Source organism: Sphaerodactylus townsendi, linkage group LG16, assembly GCF_021028975.2.
Source record: "Sphaerodactylus townsendi isolate TG3544 linkage group LG16, MPM_Stown_v2.3, whole genome shotgun sequence".
Classification (NCBI taxonomy): Eukaryota; Metazoa; Chordata; class Lepidosauria; order Squamata; family Sphaerodactylidae; genus Sphaerodactylus; species Sphaerodactylus townsendi.
This window is the reverse complement of record NC_059440.1, coordinates 8,652,472-8,675,951: the sequence shown is the minus strand read 5'-3', so window position 1 is coordinate 8,675,951 and position 23,480 is coordinate 8,652,472. Positions and strand designations below refer to the sequence as shown.

Sequence of the window (23,480 nt, the reverse complement as noted above, 5' to 3'; positions counted from 1 at the left end):
CCGGGGGCGGTGCATCTCCCTGGGCTGGCTGGTGGCAGCGACGCAGCCAGCCAAGTACCGGTCCTTGGGTGGGAAATGAATGCACACAGGCGCAGGCTGCCACGCACGCCAGTGCACCTCCTGCTAGACTGCTTCAAGTTCTGCGCGCTACTGCCGAGAGGAGGGGCGTAACTAAGGCAAAAATCACGTGGCAAAATCACCAATTAGTAACCACCTCTCAGCACACACAAATCATTAGTAACCTACTCTCTGGAACCTGTGAGGACCTGCTGGATCCCACCTCAGAGTCTAGGGCAGTGATGGCGAACCCCTTAGAGACCGTGTGCTAGGGCTGGAGAGAGGTGAAACTGCGCACAGAGCACACGTGTGCCCTGCACCCCTGCCATGCTCCCGCCCTGCCCTGGAACACCCCCGGAACAACCCGAAACACCCCCACCGTGTCCCCAGAATGCCCTCACCATGTCCCCGCAGGGGTGCGCGTCCAGTGCGTTGCGCACCTTTTTCCCCCTTGGCGCTATGCCACTGCCGAGTGCCCAAACTGGGGCGACGGCACACGTGCCCACAAAGAAGACTCTGAGTGCCACCTCTGGCACGCGTGCCATAGGTTCGCCACCACTTTTTCTAGGGCAAATAACTTGAGAGAAAATTATCAAGTACTCTAAATGCTTTATGTGAAGTTCCCAGGTATTTTATTCATTACTTCAAGCATCTATATATTGCCTCTCAGATCAAGGCAGAGATTAAAACAATTGATAATGGTAAGAATGAGCAGAACTAAAATCCAAATGGCAAACACACCCAGGGTCACAGAGTAAAAAAAGGAATACAAAGATTTTTCGGCCTATGCAAAACATCTGCAAGAGAACTTCCTCTGGTAAGTGATCCGGAAAGTTGGAGCCCCGAGAATGAAAATACTTTAGTGGGTCTGCCAGAAGGCTAAGGTGAAACCCTTGTTCCAGTGGTGGGATCCAAAAATTCTAGTAACAGGTTCCCATGGTGGTGGGATTCAACCTGTGGCATATCGCCAATGGGGCTGGGCGGGGCATGATGGGGTGGGGCATTCCTGGGCGGGGCTGTGGCAAGGACGCAGCCGCTGCGCTGGTCCTTGGGCGGGAAACGAATGTATGCAGGCGCAGGCTGCCATGCACGCCGGTGCACCTCCTGCTAGACTGCTTCAAGTTCTGTGGGCTACTGCTGAGTGGAGGGGCGTAACTAAGGCAAAAACCACGTGGCAAAATCACCAATTAGTAACCCCCTCTCGGCACACACAAATAATTAGTAACCTACTCTCGGGAACCTGTGAGAACCTGCTGGATCCCACCTCTGCCTTGTTCACTGGATTTTCATTGACAGGAGGGAAGAGGCAGCCTGTACAACAGCTCTGAAAGGTAAGCCAGTATTTTTTATTCCTGTTGCAGGGGAAGGGGTGAGGCAGAGAGACATACCTAGGTCACCTAATATACTGGTGGCTGCAGTGAGATTTGAACTGGTGACCACAGACACCCCAGCTCGTTCAGCCACTAGGCCTGCTCACACATTCCTTCATATCAGCAGCGTCACTGAAGGCACCAAGACTCCAGAGAATGCCAGCCTCAGAAATAAGACCCAGCTCCACCGGACCAGTCCAGTCTAAGCAAAAACATCTTTTATTAATAGGACACTCTGGTTCCGCTGACACTAGGGCGGATTAGACACAGCGTAAATATGTACGATGGGATTCATTTTGTCTGGCTTAGCTAAATAACTCCCTAATCCAGGGTGCAGAGGACAATTGTTTTTCCATGTCAGTGGCAAGGAGCCCTCAAAGGTCTATAAGGTCACTTGTGCTAAGAATTTCCAGCAAGCTCTATGGCGCTCTCTGCTGGTCAGCAGCAGAATTCTTTCCTTTCCCTCTGCGTGACTGCAGCCACGACAATCTGCCGTAGCAAAATAGAACAGAAGTCCAGCGACACCGTAAAGATGAATGAGTCGCCCTCACTTCTTCAGACATGAGAACATAAGAACATAAGAACTAGCCTCCTGGATCAGACCAGAGTCCATCGAGTCCAGCATTCTGCTTCTCACAGTGGCCCACCAGGTGCCTTTGGGAGCTCACGTGCAGGATGTGAAAGCAAGGGCCTCCTCCTGCTGCTCCTCCCGAGCACCTGGTCTGCTAAGGCATTTGCAATCTGAGATCAAGGAGGATCAAGATTGGTAGCCATAGATCGACTTCTCCTCCATAAATCTGTCCAAGCCCCTTTTCAAGCTATCCCGGTTAGTGGCCATCACCACCTCCTGTGGCAGCATATTCCAAACACCAATCACACATTGCGTGAAGAAGTGTTTCCTTTTATGAGTCCAAATTCTTCCCCCCAGCATTTTCAATGGATGCCCCCTGGTTCTAGTATTGTGAGAAGATGAAGATGGAAAATGAAGAGAAGGGAAGATGACGAAAGGAGAAGTAGGCTGGGACTCGTGAAAGTTCGCACTTTAGTCACTTTATTTCATGAAATCATGTTGGTGGTCCTTAAAGATTTCTCTCCACTGGCTACATCTCACTGCCAGCTTCAAAAGACTAATGGAAGACAGACACCACTGGCAAGAGTCTCCAAAGAAAAAAGCATTTGAGCAGGCCTGAACAAGGAACGTGAGTCTCAGTGTGGCTATCGCTGGCAACTACTCCAGCACTGAATTCTGCGAGGTGAAGTGGCCAAAAAGAGGGCATTGTGATGTATTGTCAAAAACTTTCATGGCCGGAATCACTGGGGTGTTGTGTGGTTTCCGGGCTGCACGGCCGTGTTCTGGTAGCATTCTCTCCTGATGTTTTGCCTGGATCTGTAGCTGGCAGCTGCCCAGCTGATCCTCTGAAGATGCCAGCCATAGATGCAGGCGAAACGTCAGGAGAGATGCTGCTAGAACACGGCCATACAGCCCGGAAACCACACAACACCCCAGAAGACATTAAAATGAATAGTTGTAAAACAGTGCCCCCACTGCTTTAGGAGGGATGAAGGCTGAAGATGAGGGCTCAGGTCCAAGCACACATGGACATTCCAAAAATGGGCAATAACAGGTTCTTGGCAAACCCCCCACAACAGAAGAAGGAGGAGGAGGAGGAGGAGGAGGAGGAGGAGGAGGAAGAGTTTGGATTATACCCCACCTTTCTCTCCTGTAAGGAGACTCAAGGTGGTTTACAAGCTCCTTTCCCTTCCTCTCTCCACAACAGACACCTTGTGAGGTACCTGGGGCTGAGAGAGTTCTGAGCGAACTGTGACCAGCCCAAGGTCACCCGGCAGGAATGTAGGAGTGCGGAAACACATCTGGTTCACCAGATAAGCCTCTGCCACCCAGGTGGAGGAGTGGGGAATCAAACCCGGTTCTCCAATTTAGAATCCACCTGCTCTTAACCACCACGCTGGCTCTCCAGGTAGCTATAATTGTATGGGGCAGCTGCCTTTCTGGTTTCCACTTGAAAGATCAAGAAACAAACTTGGGTGCACATCTAGTCTGAAGCATACTTACATTATTTAGTTACATTGGTTGCTAATCATTCTATCCCTCCCCTCCAAGTAAACCTGGGAACTGTAGTTTTGCAAGGAGGAGCCAATGGCATTGAAGTGAGAATCTCACCAACCTATAATTCCCAGCATTCCTTGGGGAAGTCACCACGGTGAGCCTCGGCCACAAGAGAGTTCTGCAGCTGTGGAGAACGCTCATCTCTCACCACTGTTCAAAACTGGCCTGCAGAAACTCATACCCAGAACTGGGGAGGAGAAGGGTTGAAAGCAGCTGGAGGCCTGAATGTTATCCTCCCATCTGGTATTTCTCCAAAGATGAAGTTCAACATACTGTGCTGAGTAAATCAGCTGTTTTCAAACTGACCCCCTGCCCCACCTCCAATGTATGGGGCGGCAGGAGCTGCCAGGATTCCCAGGTTTTCCTGCACATCAGGATTTTCTAAAACCCATTGCTAGATTATGCAAAGACACCTTGGATCTGAGAGAGTCAATGAGGCATACAGTGACTGGGGAGGGCGGGAAGCTCATACAGAGTCAGCGTGGTGTAGAGAGCAGGTGGATTCTAATCTGGAGAATTGGGTTTGATTCCCCACTCCTCCACCTGAGTGGCAGAGGCCTACCTGGTGAACTAGATGTGTTTCCGCACTCCTACATTCCTGCTGGGTGACCTTGGGCTAGTCACAACTCTCTCAGCCCCACCTACCTCACAGCATGTCTGTGGTAGGGAGAGGAAGGGAAAGGAGTTTGTAAGCCACCTTGAGTCTCCTTACAGGAAAGAAAGGTGAGGTACAAATCCAAATTCCTCTTCCTCCCCCTCCGAACTTGGGCCTAGCCCACAATTTGACCTACCTCACTGGGATACCGTGAGGATAAAATGAATATGAGGGACCTACAGTATGCCACCCCGAGTTCACAGAAGGAAGGGTGGGACACAGTGGAATAGATTACTGGGATTACGATGCTGCCTTGAAGGAGGTTCTGTATCTCCTCACATACCGTGCGAAGTCTCTTGGAAAGCTTTTTCGATCTCTCTCAACAATTCCTCGGCCACGGCTGGCAGAGTGGCGTCCATCGCGAGGCCGACTCACGGATCCCCTTCTCTGCAGAAGAAACAAACACACGCAGGATTGTTATGAAGGGATTTACGTTATTATTTTTATTTTATTAAATTTCTACGCCGCCTCTCCCCTTTCGGAGGACAATCGAGCGGTTCGCCAGGAAAGGGCAAGGCGAGGGCGCCATTTATTTAACCTTGACAAAGCTTGGTTTCATTTGTTTTTAATTGAGCGGAAAGAAGTTCTCAGATATCTTCATACTGCTGAGTACGCTCTGGACATTTCAAGCCCAGCACATGTCCACCGTGAAGCCTTTGCTTGACAGCGTCAAAGGCCAGAAGGATGAAAACGGACAGAAAGAGAGAACAGATGTGCCTTCCCAGTCCCGTCTATATATATGCTAGCTTGTCCAGTTAGAAAGCACACATCAAGGCACCTTCAAATAAACATGTCATCACAAAGCAATTTGATCCACCAATAAAATATTGATCCACCAATAAAATATTGCACCCCTTAGCAACCAGATTCAAGTAAATTAGCCAAAAAGTGGAAATCGGAGAGAACCCCAACAAGTGAAGACTGGCTGAATGAACTATTGAAACATGCTGCAAGTGACAAACAATCATTATTGGTCAAGAACAAGAATATTAAGGACTTTATTGAAAATTGGTCGCCATTTCTAAAATATATGGACAATAGGAAGGGCTGTAAAGATATGGTGAATTATTGTAATAGGTGATGCAGATTTAATTTAGAGAAAGTTGTAAAATGCTCTTTACCCGTATAGTATAATTTAAGTTATAAATATCATGGTTGGAATTATATAAGGATCTGGTTCAATAAACTGGTTCTACTTATTACTGAATGCTTATAAATTTGGATAAAAATATATGTTCCATATGAATTGATGTGTTAGAATTTGTCAAAAAATAAGTTATATATATATACATATATTGGTTTAGTGCTTCTTTGATTCTAATATATTACATTACACACATTTGTTTTTTTTGTGTGGAATTATATAAGGGAAAATTCAAATGATAATAAAAGAAGGTAAGAAGCAGCTAGAAATAGTGGTTTATTTCTGGCCAGATATATTTTGTTTTAGAGTTAGTGCTAGCAGGAAGTTAACTTATTAAAGCATTGTCAGAATAAGGTAAGAAATCAACAGGAAGAAAGATGGACATTTTTGTTTTGTATAATATTTGATTTATTCTATGAATGGTGTATGATGTTAAAGGGAAGGAAGTATTTTAACATGTTGATTTAAGATACATGTTGTATATATGTAGACATAATATTGGAATTTTTAATAATGTTTGATACGCGAACAAACACGTACTTGGTGTTATAAATAAATTAATAAATTGGGAAAAATATAATTTAAGCTTAGGAACCCACAGAGCGGGCACACTCAAAAGATGGTACAATCAATCCACTTTTGCACTCAAAAGGCTAATTCGCTTGTCCTAAAACAAGGATGGTTTTCAAATCTTTATAATGTAATATGTATGTATATGTTAACTTTACACAACTTTAAATCATTATAAAACTGGGTGTCTAACATGCAAATGACTTAAAAATGGCATCAAAGCGACATGAAGACATGGCATGAAGCTGTCTTCTATGGAGTCAGACCCTTGGTTCATCAAAGTCTATACTGCTACTGAGGCTGGCAGCTGCTCTCCAGGGTTTTAGAAGAATAAGAGTTTGGATTTATACCCCACCTTTCTCTCCTGTAAGGAGACTCAAGGTAGCTTACAAGCTCCTTTCCCTGCCTCTCCCCACAACAGACACCTTGTGAGGTAAATGGGGCTGAGAGAGTTCAGAAGAACTGTGACTAGCCCAAGGTCACCCAGCAGGAATGTTGGAGGGGGAAACACATCTGGTTCACCAGATAAGTCTCTGCCACTCAGGTGGAGGAGTGGGGAATCAAACCCGGTTCTCCAGGTTAGAATCCACCTGCTCTTAACTGCTACACCACGCTGGCAGAGGACTTCCACATCACCAAACTCAGTACACCAACATTGAAAAAGGTGCAAAAAAATACGTCTCCCAAAATGAAAAGGTACATATCTCAATGCTTATACAGGTAAAGTTGGTAATATTTTGTTATTGTTTTACTGAGCTGGCGTCTGTGTCTTTACAAAGTCCGGCAGTCAGAACATAAGATGAGGAAGCTTTTCTCCAATGCCATGAAATTCTTACCTATTAAACTTCTGCGTGGAAATCTGAATGGCAAAGGCATAGCAGCAGGATATTGTCCAAGGCTTTAACGGCCGGATTCAACTGGTTGTGGCGGGTTTTCCGGGCTGTGTGGCCGTGGTCTGGTAGATCTTGTTCCTATATATCCCATCGAAACGTTACATTTACACAACTTTAAGTCATTATAAAACTGTGTGTCTAACATGAAGGCGAAATGTTAGGAACAAGATCTCCCAGATCATGGCCACACAGCCCGGAAAACCCGCCACAACCAGAATAGAAGCAGGATTAGTAGGGGAAAAAATTGAAACTTAAACAAGAGTTAATTTTTATCCTAGGCTCTTTTGGAAGAGAAGGCAGACACTTGCTGACCCCATACACTTGCTGACCCCATATACCCCTCCACCAATGTTTGACTCCTCTGAAGTCAGATTTATCTTGTTTGTTTCTTTGTCTAATCCACAGGTGTCAAACTCGCGCCCCTCCAGATGTTATGGACTACAGTTCCCATCACCCCCTGCCAGCATCATGCATTATACCATAACATCTGGAGGGCCGCAAGTTTGACCCTCTTACTTATTTGAAACCAACTCTGCAATCTGTTGCCTATCAGACTACTTTATGAAGGAAAGCCCTCCGAAACAAAGAAATGAGCAGAGGAAAAGAAACTAGATAGGAAGAGAAATTAATATACTGGAAGGTTGAAGGAGAGATAAAGTTAATGCAGTTTGCCTGGCTGCTCCTCAAAACAAGCAAAGAATTATCAGTCCCCTACACAGACTTTTCTTAGAACTATGTTGCATGTTTGGCAAATAAAGACAAGCCATTCTGGCTGAAGGAAAAGATCCTGGGAGTCTGACCTCTGGGTTATTAATATTTAGGATGAACACTGAGGTCTGGTTCATGGGTTTGTTTTGTCCTCCTCTGTCAGCCACAGACAGCGAAACCCCAATGTGGAGACAGAGGTAGATCCCTGAAAATAATCATCACGTCCAAAAGCTTGGAACGGATGATCTAGAATCTGCCAATAGGGGAGGCAGGAGTGACTGCAGGCAAGCCCTGGCTTAAACAGCAGCAACAAATGTTAGTTCTTATACTCCATGAGCAGATGCCTATATATTAGAGCCTCTTTGTAATTCACAGGTCACCAATTTATAATTAAAAGAAGCAGCAACCTACAATTTCAGACCGAACTGGCTGTGTGCTTCTGGCAGTTTTACTTTGGGTAGATTTAATTTTAATATACTTGATTCTCACAATACTAGAACCAGGGGGCATTCCTTGAAAATGCTGGGGGGAAGAATTAGGACTAATAAAAGGAAACACTTCTTCACACAACGTGTGATTGGTGTTTGGAATATGCTGCCACAGGAGGTGGTGATGGCCACTAACCTGGATAGCTTTAAAAAGGGCTTGGACAGATTTATGGAGGAGAAGTCGATCTCTGGCTACCAATCTTGATACTCCTTGATCTCAGATGGCAAATGCCTTAGCAGACCAGGTGCTCAGGAGCAGCAGCAGCAGCAGAAGGCCATTGCTTTCACATCCTGCACGTGAGCTCCCAAAGGCACCTGGTGGGCCACTGCGAGGAGCAGAGAGCTGGACGAGATGGACTCTGGTCTGATCCAGCAGGCTAGTTCTTATGTTCTTATGTTACTTCGGACTTAGCACCAGAAAAGGTGTGATTCACATTATACCATAAAGCTGAAATAAACTGATTTTTTTTTAAAAAAATCCCTTATTCACAGAAGACAACTGTGGCCTAGTCTCTATCACCACACCCACCAAAAATAAAAGAAGACTGTGTCTGGATCAATGGCCACCAGCTCAGGTATTTAAACACCGCCACCTGCAAAACAAAAAAACCCTTCTGCTTTCATTACCCTTTCTTTAAAAAATATGAAGTTTCTACTCGTCATGAACACAGAATCAGCAACAGCAGTGCCTGCAAACCAAAGTTGCGAGTGATTGACTGCAGAAAGGCTTTGGCAGGAATCGTACGTTGCATTTGACTTAAGGGAGGGATTTCTAAGAGACAGAGTAGGGTCGAGATGAATATCACCCCTCCAGATGACTCTGCGACTTGATTCACAGATAGAAGAGGACATGGTAGGAAAATGGGCTACGTTTTAGCTGCTAGGAGGTACCGTGTTTCCCCGAATATAAGACAGCGTCTTATATTAATTTTTGCTCCCAAAGATGTGCTATGTTTTATTTTCAGGGGATGTCTTATTTTTCCTGTGTTCTGTTCGTCGGGCATGCTTCCAAACAAAAACTTTGCTACCTCTTACTTTCGGGGGATGCCTGATATTTCGCACTTCAGCAAAACCTCTACTATGTCTTATTTTTCGGGGATGTCTTATATTAGGGGAAACAGGGTAGAAGAGTCTACTTTTGAATTTTCTTTTGTGTTTTTTGTAACTCTCCTCGCAAAGAGAAAACTAGCAAGTCAGGAGTGCCTGCCTTTGTTTGGTGAGCTAGCTTTCTGCTTGCTGGGGAATTTTCATGGGGTCAAAAATGTGACCCACCACCTGCAGTCTAGAGCAATGTGGTCCATTTTCACCCTGTCAGTCTCTACCAACAGATTCACCTGGACCAGTGACTCTGGCCTCAGAGACAAGCCGGAGAAGTGGGTGGCAGAGCTCTCAGGAACAGAGTGGACTCCAGACCATGGGAGATGGCGCGCTGTCTCGGGCCAAAGGCGCGGCCATTGGCCAGGAGGCGACGGGGAGGGGCTTCCGTCATTGGCTTCACGGGGAGGAGGGCAAGCCCCGCCCCCGTGGGATGCCGCCCCCCCTCCGCCCTTTCCCAAACGGCACCGCCGGCAGCAGCACCCTTTCCCCACTCCCTCGGGGTAGTTATAACGACAGGGAGGATCCATATAACGACCCCGAGGGGGCGGGGAAAGGGGCTGCCGGCGTCGTTATATCGACTCTCACTGTCGTTACAGCAACACCGAGCGTCGTTATAACGCCACCGAGGGGGCTGGGGAGAAGGGGGCTTTATCGACCCTTCCTGTCGTTATAACGCCACGGGGGGGGGGGGGGCTGCTGCCGACGTCAAATAGGGGGGAAATTTTTTTTAAGGCACCTGGGAGCTCTTTCCCGCCGGCGCCCCGCCTCCCTTTCCCCAAACTTGTCGGGGGGAAGAAACTGGGGATCCCAAAAAGGAGCCAGGAAACGGACCAGGAAACTGACCAGAGGATCTTGAGGCTGCTCCAAACGGACGCCCTCCTCCTTTTCTTGCCAAATCGCAGGGGGTCGTGGCGGGAGCGGCTTGCAAGGAAGGGGGACCCGCCGGGGAAGGAGGGACCGGGTGGGCGATTTGGGAGGAGGAGGTGGAGCTGGGCGGAGCTGAACTAGGAAGGGGGAGCGACTCTCCCGCACCGTTAGCACGATCTCGGACAGTGTTACAACGCTCTCCTGGCAGCCTTACAACGATATCCGGCAGGCTCAGCACGTTCTCGGACAGCGTCGCAACGATCTCAGGCAGCCTTAGCGCGTTCTCGGGCAGCGTTACAACGATCTCGGAGAGTGTTACCACGATCTCGGGAGAGCGTGGCAGCGCTCGGGGAGCCCTCCGCAGCGGCTCCCCTTCCCAAAGAGGCCCCAACACGTCACATTATAGCAACTATAACCTGAGAAATGCCGCGTTGTGGGGGGAGGGGGGTTGCGCTTGTAATTCACACCTTTGGCCACTGGAGGGCAGCAGCGTCCCCAGCGGCTCCCCTGCCCAAAGAGGCTCGGACACGCCACAACCTCGACGTGCGGTCTCGTGCGAAGGTGGCGGTCAGCGTGGCGTGGTCCAGGGGAGTGGGGGGGGGGGCGGGCTCTCCCGAGGGACAGATTCTCCTCAGCTGCGGCACCCGATCAGGGCGGGGCGGGGAGGGGGGTCCCAGGGGGGCCAGGCGGGGGGGGGGGCTAAAGGTACCAATGACCTGGTGCAGAAAAAAATGTTTTGGTCGTTGGTGGGGTGGGGGCATAGGAACTTCCGTTTGCTCCTCTGTGCAGCCTCTCTCTCAGCTGAAGATTTTGTGGATTGGAACCAATTCAGTCAAATCACAAGGGAGATCCTCAGTTGGCACCCGTGTATGCTTTTCTCTCTCTCTCTCTCTCTCTCACACACACACACACACACATAATGGTTGTTTAAAACTGCTTTTTCCTTAACCATGTATATCTATGTGTCTGCCAACTGCAAATCCATCTCACGCAGCAGCTGTTTATATGCATACATTGTGGCCCCCTCCTCAAGGAATAGCCTGCTTGACAAGATTTGGAAAGCTCCCTCTCCTGGCTTTCCAGAAACTATGCAAAGCAGAATTATTCATAAGGACATTTTTATATGAAATGGTTCAGAAAGATGCTTTGGTAAAAGGACAGGGGCTGTGGACTACACTGTGTATTGACTGCTGCTGCTGGTACGCTCCAACTATATAATTTCTGCATCTTTTAACGTGTCATGATTAAATAATTATGTTTTGTTTCAGGTTTCCTTATTTTATCAGATTTTTAGCTCACTTTGTTCCTCTCGAGAGAGACTCAGAGTGGCTTATAACATTCAAAACACAATATTGCAGCAATAAAACAATAAATACAACTACAATAAACTACAACTATAAATACAACTAAAAAAATGTCCGGTTTTGGCACCATAACTGACAATAGTAAAACCCCAACAGAGCGGGGAAGGGAGAATGGGAGGCCAGTCAAGATGGATAGTGTCACTGCCCTCCAACTGCCTGGTGGACAACTCAGTTTTACAGGCCCTATGGAACGGATGTAGGCTCACAAGGCCTGGGTCTCAGTTGTAAAATAATTCCACCAGGCTGGAGCCAGAGCTGAAAAGACTGCGTTTGAAGACAGTTGGACATTTTTCAAGCTGAGGATCAGCAATAAGTTGCTATTTGCTGATCACAGCATTCTTTGCGGGCTTTATTGGGAGAGGCAGTCCTGCAGATATGAAGACCCCAGACTGTTTAGGGCTGTTTCAGATTTCTACAATCCAAATCCTATTGTGTTGCTGCCAAAACCCAATCCTGCAGATTGTATTTAACTTATTATTGATTGATTGATTGATTTGGTATAATCATTGTACCAATTCCATTGTATTGCACTCGGCACACTTTACTCTGTGTAACCTGCCTTGAGAAAGTGAGAAAGGCAATAATGTTAATGAATAAATATATTTAATGAAGTGGCCTCTAGTCCACAAAAATTTATGCTAGAAAAATATCAGCTTTATTGTAGCTTGATGAAGAGCAGTTTATTTCACCCAATGTGTGATGGGATCCTCAGTAAATATGAGTTCATTCTACTTTTGTCCTGAATTTCAGTCAAATGCCCAGGGAGTTCAGTGATGGGCGGGAAACAAGTGTACAGATTAATAAATATATATTGGTCCCCAAGAGAAACTAATGAATAACTTAATAAGTAATACAAATGACATACAGATTCCATACAAGACATAAACCGAGATTTGAAAAGCAATGCAGCAGTGATGCAAACAAGATCCTGGAAAAACTGTAATATACTAAGTTCTAATTCACATATATAAGTGGATTACAAAAGTGAGTTTGTCTACATGTTTCATCTTCCTTCCTTCCTTCATCAGCAAAGAAAATTTGTTGTAAAAAAATGGGCTCAATGCTATGAAATACACCAGATTTAGTCTGATCAAGTTGCTGCCTTCCTTTATTTGCTACAAAAAACAGAGCCGAAAGCTGTTTTCTTTGCTTTATTGTAGTGACTATAATGTAGTCAAACAAATATGTTTTTGTTATCAAGAACAGGCACATTGCTATTTAACAAAAAACCTAACACACACCTGATTAAAATAAAATACATATTTGTGTGCCCAATGTTATTTTTGTAAGACTTTGCAAACTGGGTAAAACAGTTACAATACCCCATTTTATTTATTATTTACATTTTTTATAATCTGCCTTTCTTCCTAGGACTGAAGGATTACAACCCAGAGAATCAATACAATCAACAGGACGGGGCAATGAATTAAAGGGACAATTGTTCACATCTCTCTGTAACATTTATTTTATTGTATTTTAATTCTGGAGATGCATGTTTCGATCAGTATCTGAGAGGAGCATGATTGGATTGCCTCTGGTTTCTCTACGCTGTCTGTTCCAGAAAATAAATCATAATTTAAAAGTTGGGGAGATCTGGGAGTGGGACTTGGCTAGGAAGGGGGTGTAGGTAAGGGAAGGACCTCAGCAGAGTATAATATTTTTTATCCCACCCTGCAAAGCCGACATTTTCTCAAAGGGGGCTGATCTCTGCGTCGTCTAGAGATCAGGTGAAATCTCCATCCCCATTTGAAGGCTGTCCTCATCAGCAGTAAGGATACCCTTCGTGCCTAACTGCATCTGCATCAGATCGCAGCATCCCCATCTCCGTTGCCTAGCAACAGCCCTTAGCAACCAGCGCTCACTGGAGCCCTCGGAGAGACTAACCTTGATCACGTGATGACGAGGCGCTCTTAACACAACTTAATTTTTTTAAAAAAGGGAACGCCATGTGACCATAACCTTTTTATTTCATTTTGCCCGCCAGTTTTCAGCTATTTCTGAAAGGGAAGGGAAGGCGGAAATGACGCATTACATTATTTCCGGATACTTTTGTGTTCCGCTTCCTCTCGCGTCACATGGCGGGGGAAACCGTAACAAGGTCACCCTCCTTTTCTTAAAGGGGTCATGTCGCTGTTGGCGCTGTTTCGATTCCTGCCGCGCGGAAGGTGGAGGGTCCCGCCGCTTCTAACGGCCGCCCAGCGAGACCTGGGCCGGCGCCATCTCCAAGCAAAGGCGAGGCCTCGACCCGACGGCGGGCGGAACACGCAAACGCCCGACGGCGGAGCCACGCCCCTGGTTGTCAGCCTCGCCCTATCAGGCAAGTGGGCGGAGTTTCGAGAAGGCCGCGTGCTGAGTGTAGCCCAGGGATAGGGAACCTGCGGCTCTCCAGATGTTCAGGAACTATAATTCCCATCAGCCTCTGTCAGCATGGCCAATTGGCCATGCTGGTAGGGGCTGATGGGAATTGTAGTTCCTGAACATCTGGAGAGCCGCAGGTTTGGCCAAGGGGCGGAGCATCACACTTTGGACACTAGTAACGTGTGAAGACTGTGGTAGGGCAAAGAAACAAACAATAATTTTATGCAGTTTTTGTACAAAATACTTGTTTTTGTACTAAGTAATTCTATTTTGCATTTGTTAATTGATGGGAATTGTAGTCAAAATTGTATACAAAACTTGTATACAAATTGTATATAAAACTAATAAATAATAATAACAACAATAACAACAATAATAACAACAATAATAATCTGAAGCGCCAGAATAGGACACCTCTGCCCTACATGCACCCCCAAGAGCACCCACTGAATGATCAAGCGATGATCTTCTCTCCCCAGCTTTTTCTCTGTTTTCGGAAGAAGCTGAACAGAAACCCGAGAAAGATGTCAAAGAAGACAGTGCAGAAGACGAAATAATTTTTTTGCTGAAAAAAGCAAAGGTGAGGCTGCGGGAAGAGGAATCAGGAAGAGTCTTAGAAGGAAAACAGCCCTGGATTTGGGGCTTGGCAGTTTGTCACTTTGCCCCCCCTCCCACAAGCCCCTCTGATGATACATTTTATCCCTGCTGCCTCCAGTGCCTCTTCCTATGACACCTTCATGCACCTATCGATGGTGCATCTTTTGTATTGTCGAAGGCTTTCATGGCCGGAATCACTGGAGTGTTGTAGGTTTTCTGGGTTGTATGGCCGTGTTCCAGTAGTGTTTTCTCCTGACGTTTCGCCTGCATCTGGCTGGCATCTTCAGAGGATCTGATGGTAGTAAAGCAAGTGGAGTATATATACCATTTGATGGTAGTAAAGCAAGTGGAGTATATATACCATTCCACAGGTGTGTATACTCCACTTGCTTTACTACCATCAGATCCTCTGAAGATGCCAGCCACAGATGCAGGTGAAACGTCAGGAGAAAATGCTACTGGAGCATGCCCCTACAACCCAGAAAACCCACAACACTCTGTTTGGTGCATATTTTGTTGTGCCTTCTTCCCAGCTTTCCTCACAGATTTGGGGCTTTGTGCTTGTTGATTTGGGATGGTTTTCTCTCCCTTCCCCTCCAGCTCTGCATCATGAAAGGAGAGTTGGAAGAAGCTGAGAGGCTCCTGCACGAAGCGGCTCGACTCTCTCACCAGTCTGACAACAAGAACGGCATCATCTACACGTATGACACGGTTTGTCTGGGAACAGCTCGGTGTTTTGCAACAGGGAGATTGGTATGAGGGAAGCAATTCAGGAACTCAAAAAGGCCAGTAAAACGAAAGGAATAGTTGTTATTAAGAATGGATAGTCAGCATCTCCATAGATTAAGAGAGGAGGGTGGTGTGTGTTTTTAATTTTACACATCTAAATAGCACATACATAGGAAGATAAAGAAAAAAATCCCAATCTAGTCCCCCTCCCCCATAATAATAATACTAAATGAAAAGAAAAGGAAAAAAATACACAAATGCCTACACACATATATGGTGACTTCCAGCTACGTCACTAAGGATCCAAACATAAATCTAACTCCGTGCTTATAATTAATATCTCAATTTTTTTCACTTTTAGTCCTTATAAAGTTGTCTTAATTCATAGGTGTCATACTCGCGGCCCTCCAGACTGTAGTCCATAACATCTGGAGGACTGTGAGTTTGACAGCTGTGCGAATACACTGTTTTCATTTATGTCCCGGATCCTGCCGTTGTTTCTCTGTTTGTATAAGTTTTCAATAAGTAGTCCGCAAAGGATTTCCAGTCTTTCAGAAAGACTTGGCATCTCTGTTTTAAAAGATACCAGTGGTAAGATTTGGTGCACTCTGGATGGGAAAAAGTAAAAGGAAAATCAGTAATCTTCATTATTTTTATCTGTCCCTTCCCCCAGGAAGCTTTCCTGCCTACTTTTTATACACAAGTGGAAGAATTAGTCCTCTAAAGAGCCTCCTGAAAATTTTGTCTCTTTGTCTACGTTTTGTCCTCAGGGCAGCCCTGGGAAATAGGTCAGGCTGAGGAAGGGTGACTAGTGGAAGGGTGACTTAGCAGCAGTGGCATACTGCTAATGGAGTGCATGCCATGGGGGATACCGGCCACGTCCCTGCAGCGCAGCGATCCGGTTGGGGCACAGTGGCTCTGCCCGTGCTGGGGTGTGAGCTGTATGCCCTGGCTTCAGCCCGGATTCCGGCCCCCTGGGAGCTGGGGAGGGCAGGAGCCCACCCGCTGCTGTGGCACCTGCTGCCGAGTGCCCCCCCAACCCCTGCCTCCCTGCAGGCCGGCTCCTGTGGTTTCCAAAGATAAATGGGGTGTGTGTATGGGCGCAGCCATGGGGGTGTGTGTGTGCCCGGAGCAGATGTTGCCCTGGGCGCTATTTCCCACCAGTACACCTCTGCTTAGTGGGCATCAAGGCTGGAATTGGATTTTTAACCTGTTCTCAAGAGCGCATGAACCGATATCCCAAATGGTTATGGTTGTATAAATCTACTCTAAAAAGACTCTTCTTTTGCTATGCTGCAGATGGCAAACCTGGCTTTTCTGCGGGGGCAGCTGGATCACGTAAGTGAACGCCAGAAGAAAACTCCCACTGCACGTTAAAGGGGATGGGCTGGGAGAGCCCTTTTGGGAGTCCAGAGTCAACACATGAAGTTGCCTTATATGGAATCAAAGCTTTGGTTCATCAAAGTCAGTCTACTCAGACTGGCAGCTATTCTTCAGGATCTCAAGTAGGTTTTTCACATCACCCTTTGCCCGGTTCTTTTAACTGGAAATGCTGGGGATCGAACCTGGAGCCTTCTGTGTGCCAGTGGTGAACCGCTTAAAGGGACATGGGGTAACCCATGTCCCCGGGCGCCGACCTTTTGGTCACGTGGGGGGGGGCACCGGGGAGGGCAGGAGGCAGCCTGCAGGGAGGCGGGGCTTGGATGGCCACTGCAGCAGCAGGGTGGGGGTGGGGCGCCAGGAGCAGGTTTTGTCCCCAGGTGCCATTTCCCCCTGATACGCCTCTGTCTACCACTAAGTCACAGTTGCTTAATAAACCCTGTTCATTGCTTAATAAACCCTGTTCAAAGGAGAGCCATAATGCTCGCCAGGTTTAATGTTATGCCTTCTGCCTTGTTACATGGCAGATTTAATAAGCAAGAAAAGGCTAAAAGATTGTGCCCATGTAACGATGAATCTCTGGCCCACCAATTACTTCACTGTCTCAGATTCAAGGAAATCAGATCCAAGTATGTGAATCTCACTCCTTTACATTTACCCAATCTCCCCGATTTATTTAGATTACACTACTTGTTGGACAACCCTGATCCTTCTCTCTGTATGATAGTGGCAGACTTTCTCCTGGAAATTACTAAATGCCGGTAGATTTCCTTCGTCCTAACATGTTCGTCCTGTATTGTATATGCTTTTTAATCTGTTTTTATTATTGTTGTACTGCTGTCTATGCCAATAAAGGCTTGCTTCTATTATTTGCACTAAGTCACAGCCCATGTCTGATTCTCTCCTCTGCTGTGACCTCTCCACTCAGTTTCCCCTGTTTTGATTTCAGGCAGAAAAACTCTTCAAGGCAGCCATGAGCCTCTTGCTGGCTGGAAACATGAAGCAAGTAAGGGTCCCCCTCCCCTTCTAGCACTGCCTCCTAATATCAGCAAAACCGGTCCTTAGATTTCTGGAATCCAAAAATCTGCAGATGTTGGAAGTAGTGCCAAACTGCATGGCTATCTCTGGGGGCAGGGCAGGGGTGGGTGGGTGGGTGGGGGAGAGAACTGTCTATGTCAGCTTTGAAAGTGAACTTGTGGGCTGCCTTAAGCTGAGTCAGACCTTGAGTCCATCTGCTCCCAGTATTGCCTGCTCTGAATGGCAGCAGCTCTCCAGGGCGTCAAGCAGAGAGAAGCCTTCCTCAGCTCCAGTCTCCTGAGAATTTTGAAGAAGAGGTTCTGGGGAAATGTGAACCAGGTCCTCTGTCCTGAACCACAGTCACACGCACAAACACACCACCCACTCTGGCATGCTTGATCATGGCAGCAGGAAGAAAGGGGCAAACTTATAGGCAATATTTGCTATTTCATTTAATCCAGCTTTCATGTTAAAAAGTAATATGTTCAGTCTAGTCTTCATGAGTGTAAGCCCGTGGTGGCGAACCTTTGGCACTCCGGATGTTATGGACTGCAATTCCCATCAGCCCCTGCAATCATGGCCAATTGTAGGGGCTGATGGGAGTTGTAGTCCATAACATCTGGAGTGCCAAAGGTTCGCCACCACTGGTGTAAGCTTTAAGGACTGTACTTAATGATATTTGTAATAAAGCAGAGACTGATCAGAGTTTCCTTTGTCCACGTGAATAAATTCTGCCAGATATGGAAACGTGCTATTTTTTGTCATATTTTATACAGATTACAATTTTTCTACTTACAGAATATTGACTTAAAAAACTTTGCAAGTATTCACAGAGTGCTGTTCCTCATTCCTCTACACCAGTGGTTCTCAACTTGGGGGTTGGGACCTCTTTGTGGGTCGAACGACCCTTTCACAGGGGTCACCTAAGACTCTCTGCATCGGTGTTCTCCATCTGTAAAATGGATAAATGTTAGGGTTGGGGCTCACCACAGCATGAGGAACTGTATTAAAGGGTCGCGGCATTAGGAAGGTTGAGAACCACTGGTTTACATCTACTAAGTTTTTGGGCTGAGCTGCATCCCGGAATAATTTTTGCTGCTCAAGACAGCTGCTAACTCCTCCGGCCTCGCCTTCCTTATGATGCAGCCCACGGCCATTTGCTTCCTTGGGAAGAGCTGCTGTTATGAGAACATCTGCTGTTCTGGGAGGGAAAGCGTGAAGGCTGTTTTAGCGGCCTCCTTTCATGCAGCCCCGCTCTCCTTACTTGCTCTGCAGGACGACAACGCCATCATTGAGATGTCCCTCAAGCTGGCCAGCATCTACGCTGCTCAGGATCAGTAAGCTCTTTCTCTCTCTCTCTCTGCATGCATCTTCTTGGCGGTCTGTTTGTGTGCATCCATTATCCTGCCTCTGTTGAAATGCTGACACAGGTGCTGATGCAGAATTCTGGGAGGAGCCCAGGTTAAGCAAACTCCTAAGCTGGACCAGGAGCCCAGGGGTTCCTGTTTCCACTGTTTGGGGGTGGTGGTGGTGGTGGTGTTCCGGGAGTGGGGTCCAAGAACTGCATGGCGTCCCACTTTGCCATGCTGAGAGCTAAAGAAAGAGTTCAAGAGTCAAATAATCAAGATCTGTTATTTACGGTACTTCTCTGGGCCACGAGGAATTAAAATACTGTGCCTCGGCAAGCTGACTTCCTAATTAATTAATTAATTAATTAATTGGACTTATAGGCCGCCTCGAGCCCTTCGGGGATGTTCTACCGAACAGCAATCAACCGCATAAAATCAACAGCGTAAAACACTGAACCCATTAAAACCTATGCAGCGATTACAAACAGCAAAAGGCTATAATTTAAGACAACCGAGGTTTTTATAAAACAGAAGTTGTTTAAAAAAATTAGCCCTACTTCCTGTACCAATTGTGTGATTTAAGCAAACATCTCTGAGTTTGTATAATTTCATTAACTTCTGCTGGATGTCGGGAGTGGCTTGGGACCATGAAAGGGCATTTCCCTTCACCCTTTGGGGATGAATAACCTTTCCATCTGTCTTCTGCAATTTCGGCAGGTACTTGCTAGCATGTTTGAAGAGGCATAAGCACTTGTTTAAAAGGGAGGATGGGGTGGGGGAGGGGAATCAAAGCTGAGGCTTCCAGTGTCTTGTGCCGCTTCAGGCAAGCGATCTTGGCCCTGGAGGCATTTCCAAAATTTCCTTGCTCCCTCCCTTGCACTGTCACATTCAAATTGGAACACAACACAGGATCAATAGCACCTTTGCGAAAGTAACACATTGTTGGCAAATGCAGTGAGCTTCCATGGCATCTTCTGATGGAGTGTCCCTTTCTTGTATAGAGTACAGTTGGCACTGGCTGGCTATCAGTTCTGTATCCTGACCCTGGAAGAGAAAATTGCTAAGCAGAAGGGCTTGGCCACTGATGCTTTACCAGGTACAGGGGAGTGTGTGTGTGTGTGGGGGGGGGGGGCAAGCTTGGCTGGCTGGCACACCGTGGCCTTCTGGGCTGGGAGAGTCTTCCATGTTTCTGTGAAAGCTAGGCACATTTGTGGCATGAGTTTTTCCTTCAGGATCCTGGTCCATTTAAAAAGTCACAAAGTTTAAGTCCAGGAGAGTGATTTTAGAAGGGAAGGGATGATTCTTCGCGCACACACAACCCTCTTGTCACCAGCAGAGGAAGAGCAAATCGACACACATCTCCTCCTCGGCCTGAGCTTAGACTCCTACGCCCGTTATCTGCTGGCGCACAAACAGGCAGCTGCGGCCGAGAGACTGTACGAGCGGGCGTTGCAGATCTCCACGGAGGTTCAAGGGGAGACGCATCCTCAGGTGAGGGTTAGAGGGCAACAGAAAAGATATTTCCACGTTTCTGTTCACATGCAGATAACCTGCGGTTTTTTTTCCCTTTTCTGCTAGTTATGGGTAAGGACAAGGAGCTGTGAAAAGTTGGTCTTGTTGACATTTCTGAGGACTAGACACTTGGCTTGGTTTTGAAAACAAAACCACTGGATGTCTGCATTTCACTAGGGCCCCTGACTCTGTTGTTGGGGCACTACTTTTGCCAGCAGAGGGGAGCATTTGGCCAGGAACAGCCCACCTCTGGGAGACTCTGGATCTCTTTACTGGGCTGGTAGCTTTGCGCTTTTCGTGCTCTTGGTGAATCTTTGCACAGGGCTTGCTTTGAGTTTATGGGAAACTTGACTGTGTGAAGGAAGAGGTTCTGGGGACAGGTTGCAGCGTTCTCTGAAATTCAGGGACACCTGTGTCCCTACAGGAACATTTCAAGCAAGCCCTCTGGCAGGATTCCCACAACCACCACACAGTCCTGAGATTCTGGGCCAGGTAGCCTGCTCATTTGCAGGTAGATCAACTGTTGGAATGGCTCCTGGCTGCCCACCTTCAGATGGTTCTCGGATCGGGGAGGGTGCAGGCTGATCCCAAATGGCTGACTTTGATGGTGTGTTGTCTTGATTTCCTTGTAAGAAATGAAACATTAGCAGGGTGGAGGTGGGAAGGGGTGGGGGGTCAGGGAATTCATTGCCTGGAGATGTCACTATTAATCTTTTAATGTAAAAAAAACCTAACAGTGCCGTCATGTATGTTCTCTGCCTGGGAGTTCGTGGTCTAACACTTCTGTTCCAAACTCTGGGAGCAGCAGTGGCGTAGTGGTTAAGAGCAGGTGTACTCTAATCCGGAGGAACCGGGTTTGATTCCCCGCTTTGCCACTTGAGCTGTGGAGGCTTATCTGGGGAACTAGAGTAGCCTGTGCACTCCCACACACACCAGCTGGGTGACCTTGGGCTAGTCACAGTTCTTCGGAGCTCTCTCAGCCTCACCTGCCTCACAGGGTGTTTGTTGTGAGGGGGGAAGGGAAGGGAGTTTGTCAGCCCCTTTGAGTCTCCTTGCAGGAGAGAAAGGGGGGATATAAATCCAACTCTTCTTCTTCTTTCCTGGCACAGACAATTGTCTTGATGAATGACTTGGCGACTGCTATAGATGCTCAAGGGCGGTACGATGATGCCTACGCTCGTGTGAAGAGAGCGTCGGATCTGGCTCAACAGACTGAACACCCGGAAACCTACGTCATACTGAATAACCTGGCCGGGATCCTAATGCACAAAGGTCAAGATGCAAGGTGGAACAGGGTGGGGTGGGGCGCCCACTATCGGGGAAGGGCAAGGAGTGACAGACCAAAAGAGATGAACTTTGGGCAAGGCCAGGTTTGCAAGAGAGGTTTGTGTTATAGTCTCCAGGCTGAGTGAGTCAGAGCAGTTGGGGACAGCAAGGGCGCTGGTGAGCATGGCTGCTTCTCCCTCTGGAGGCAGGCTGTGCCAAGGAAGAAGAGGGATTCCCCGCCCTCTGTCTGGGTCACTTGTTGCAGCTGAACCAACACGGCTGAGAAATGGCAAGAAAAAAACCCTTAGTAGGTCTCATAACAGAGAAGTGAGAATGACAGAAGCCCTCCCCCTTCACTGAAGCCTCTTCTTCTCCTCCTCTGCCAGGGGCCGTTTGGTCCAGGACTAACACAAATCTTTCTCATTCTGAATACAGAGGACTTTTCCCAGGCCAGACAAGTCTACAAAGAAGCTCTGAAGAGGGCAGAGGAAGCCGGAGAGGGCGCTGTTGTTCAACACATCCGGAAAGAATTAACTGAACTCGCCAGGAGGCAGAAGCTGGCAAGATCAGCAGAAAATTCAATAAAGAAAGGCGATGAAGGAGGAAAAGACTGAGATTTGCTTTGCCCCGTGCAGCATCTGTGCATCGGGCAACTGCTGGGTTGTTGTTTTTGGCACGGCAAGAGCTCCGTCGGCACAGGCGGCAGAGCAAAACTGTTAAGGCTCCAGTGCCTTCCCAGCTGAAGGAGATTTTCGGTAGGTGGAACCATGGAAAGCCGGACGACGTTTGTGCTGTGCCCCAGGAGGCTCTTCGAAAAGCTTGTACTTGAAAACGAGGCAAGAGGCAATAGTTCAGATCTAGTACCAAATAAAGTTTGAACTTGAAGAAGAATTGGATTTATATCCCCCCTTTCTCTCCTATAAGGGAACTCAAAGGGACTTACAATCTCCTTTCCCTTCCCCCCCTCATGACAAGTATTTGAATCTTCACCTCAGTTGAAGAACAGTAGCAATTCTCTTCTGTTCTGAGAAATTCAGGATTCATTCACATGACCCCTTATCTGACATTATTCCTGAACCAAGGCAATGTTCATCATTTCTCATTTATGATATGCAAAAACTAGTACCTGGATGGCATCATGAATTTAGAAACAACCAAATCAGGAATCTTCCTAACCTTTATTGTCTGCAGCTATAAATCCAAGAATATTTTCATGAGGTGGGTGGGGCTGAGAGAGCGCCGTAGAACTGTGACCAGCCCAAGGTGGCATGTGTTGGAATGCACAAGCTAATCTAGTTCCCCAGATAAGCTTCCACAGCTCAAGTGGCAGAGTGGGGAATCAAACCCGGTACTCCAGATTAGAGTGCACCTGCTCTGAACCACCACACTGGCTTGCAGCTAGAAGGACTTCAGTTTTCAGTCGGGGAGGTTTACCCAATTCAGTAACGGCAAGCCTTTTGTGCTCGGCTTGTCAAACATTGAAAAAATGCCTAACTTGATTGTGCTGGCGTGTCCCTTCCCCCCTGAACAAGAGAGAAACAATTCTTTACATATTCATTTATTTTTCAAAAATACAGTCAATCATGTGGAGCACTATTTACTATATAAAGGAACATCAAATAATTACAAAAATGAAATATGAGTAAAACTCAGGTGTTGACAGGTGTTGAACACTGGTGTGTCACCTTTGACATGTCAAGTGTTCGCCATCACTGACTTAAGTTATGTCATTTTCTGATGGACTTGCCTTTTGGCATTGAGTATACTCTGTCTCCGAAAAAGATGTTAGTGTGGTCAGTTGAGGTGCAGCTGTTGAGAAAACTATATGCTTCCGCATTAGAATATAGTCCCAAACAAATATGGAAATTATCATTTTTACGTGCTGCCTTTGCCAAAACCGTTATTTTATGCATTACTGCACATGGTACTT

At 46.9% G+C, this 23,480-nt stretch overlaps 2 protein-coding genes across 8 annotated transcripts in view; one reads left to right on the top strand and one right to left on the bottom strand.

The window, feature by feature from the left end:
* The window catches only part of ZSWIM7 (zinc finger SWIM-type containing 7), a 32,177-nt gene extending 18,831 nt beyond the window's left edge, over positions 1–13,346 (bottom strand). Inside the window, exons 1-3 of one of the 5 annotated variants that reach the window (XM_048518668.1) lie at positions 9,955–10,066; positions 6,761–6,895; positions 4,494–4,597 (exon numbers count right to left, since the gene is read on the bottom strand). In XM_048518668.1, the coding sequence (XP_048374625.1) occupies positions 4,494–4,569 (76 nt within the window). In that variant the 5' untranslated portion in view covers positions 4,570–4,597; positions 6,761–6,895; positions 9,955–10,066. Of the gene's footprint in view, positions 1–4,493; positions 4,598–6,760; positions 6,896–9,954; positions 10,074–10,143; positions 10,379–13,226 lie in introns of those variants that run through there. The other 4 variants (XM_048518667.1, XM_048518669.1, XM_048518670.1 and 1 more) reach the window with 4 other exon arrangements.
* Positions 13,347–13,356: 10 nt separating this feature from the next.
* TTC19 (tetratricopeptide repeat domain 19) lies at positions 13,357–22,450 on the top strand. 3 transcript variants are annotated; one of them, XM_048518662.1, is made up of 10 exons: positions 13,357–13,659; positions 14,180–14,280; positions 14,898–15,008; positions 16,326–16,364; positions 17,356–17,412; positions 18,699–18,760; positions 19,774–19,868; positions 20,109–20,263; positions 21,394–21,556; positions 21,986–22,450. In XM_048518662.1, exons 1-10 carry the CDS (start codon positions 13,467–13,469, stop codon positions 22,162–22,164), a joined length of 1,155 nt encoding a protein of 384 aa, XP_048374619.1. In that variant the 5' UTR covers positions 13,357–13,466; the 3' UTR covers positions 22,165–22,450. The 3 variants fall into 3 exon arrangements, with proteins under 3 accessions (XP_048374619.1, XP_048374617.1, XP_048374620.1); XM_048518660.1 differs by having other exon boundaries at positions 20,106–20,263; XM_048518663.1 differs by lacking the exon at positions 13,357–13,659 and adding an exon at positions 13,852–13,894 and having other exon boundaries at positions 20,106–20,263.
* The last annotated feature ends 1,030 nt before the right edge of the window (positions 22,451–23,480 follow it).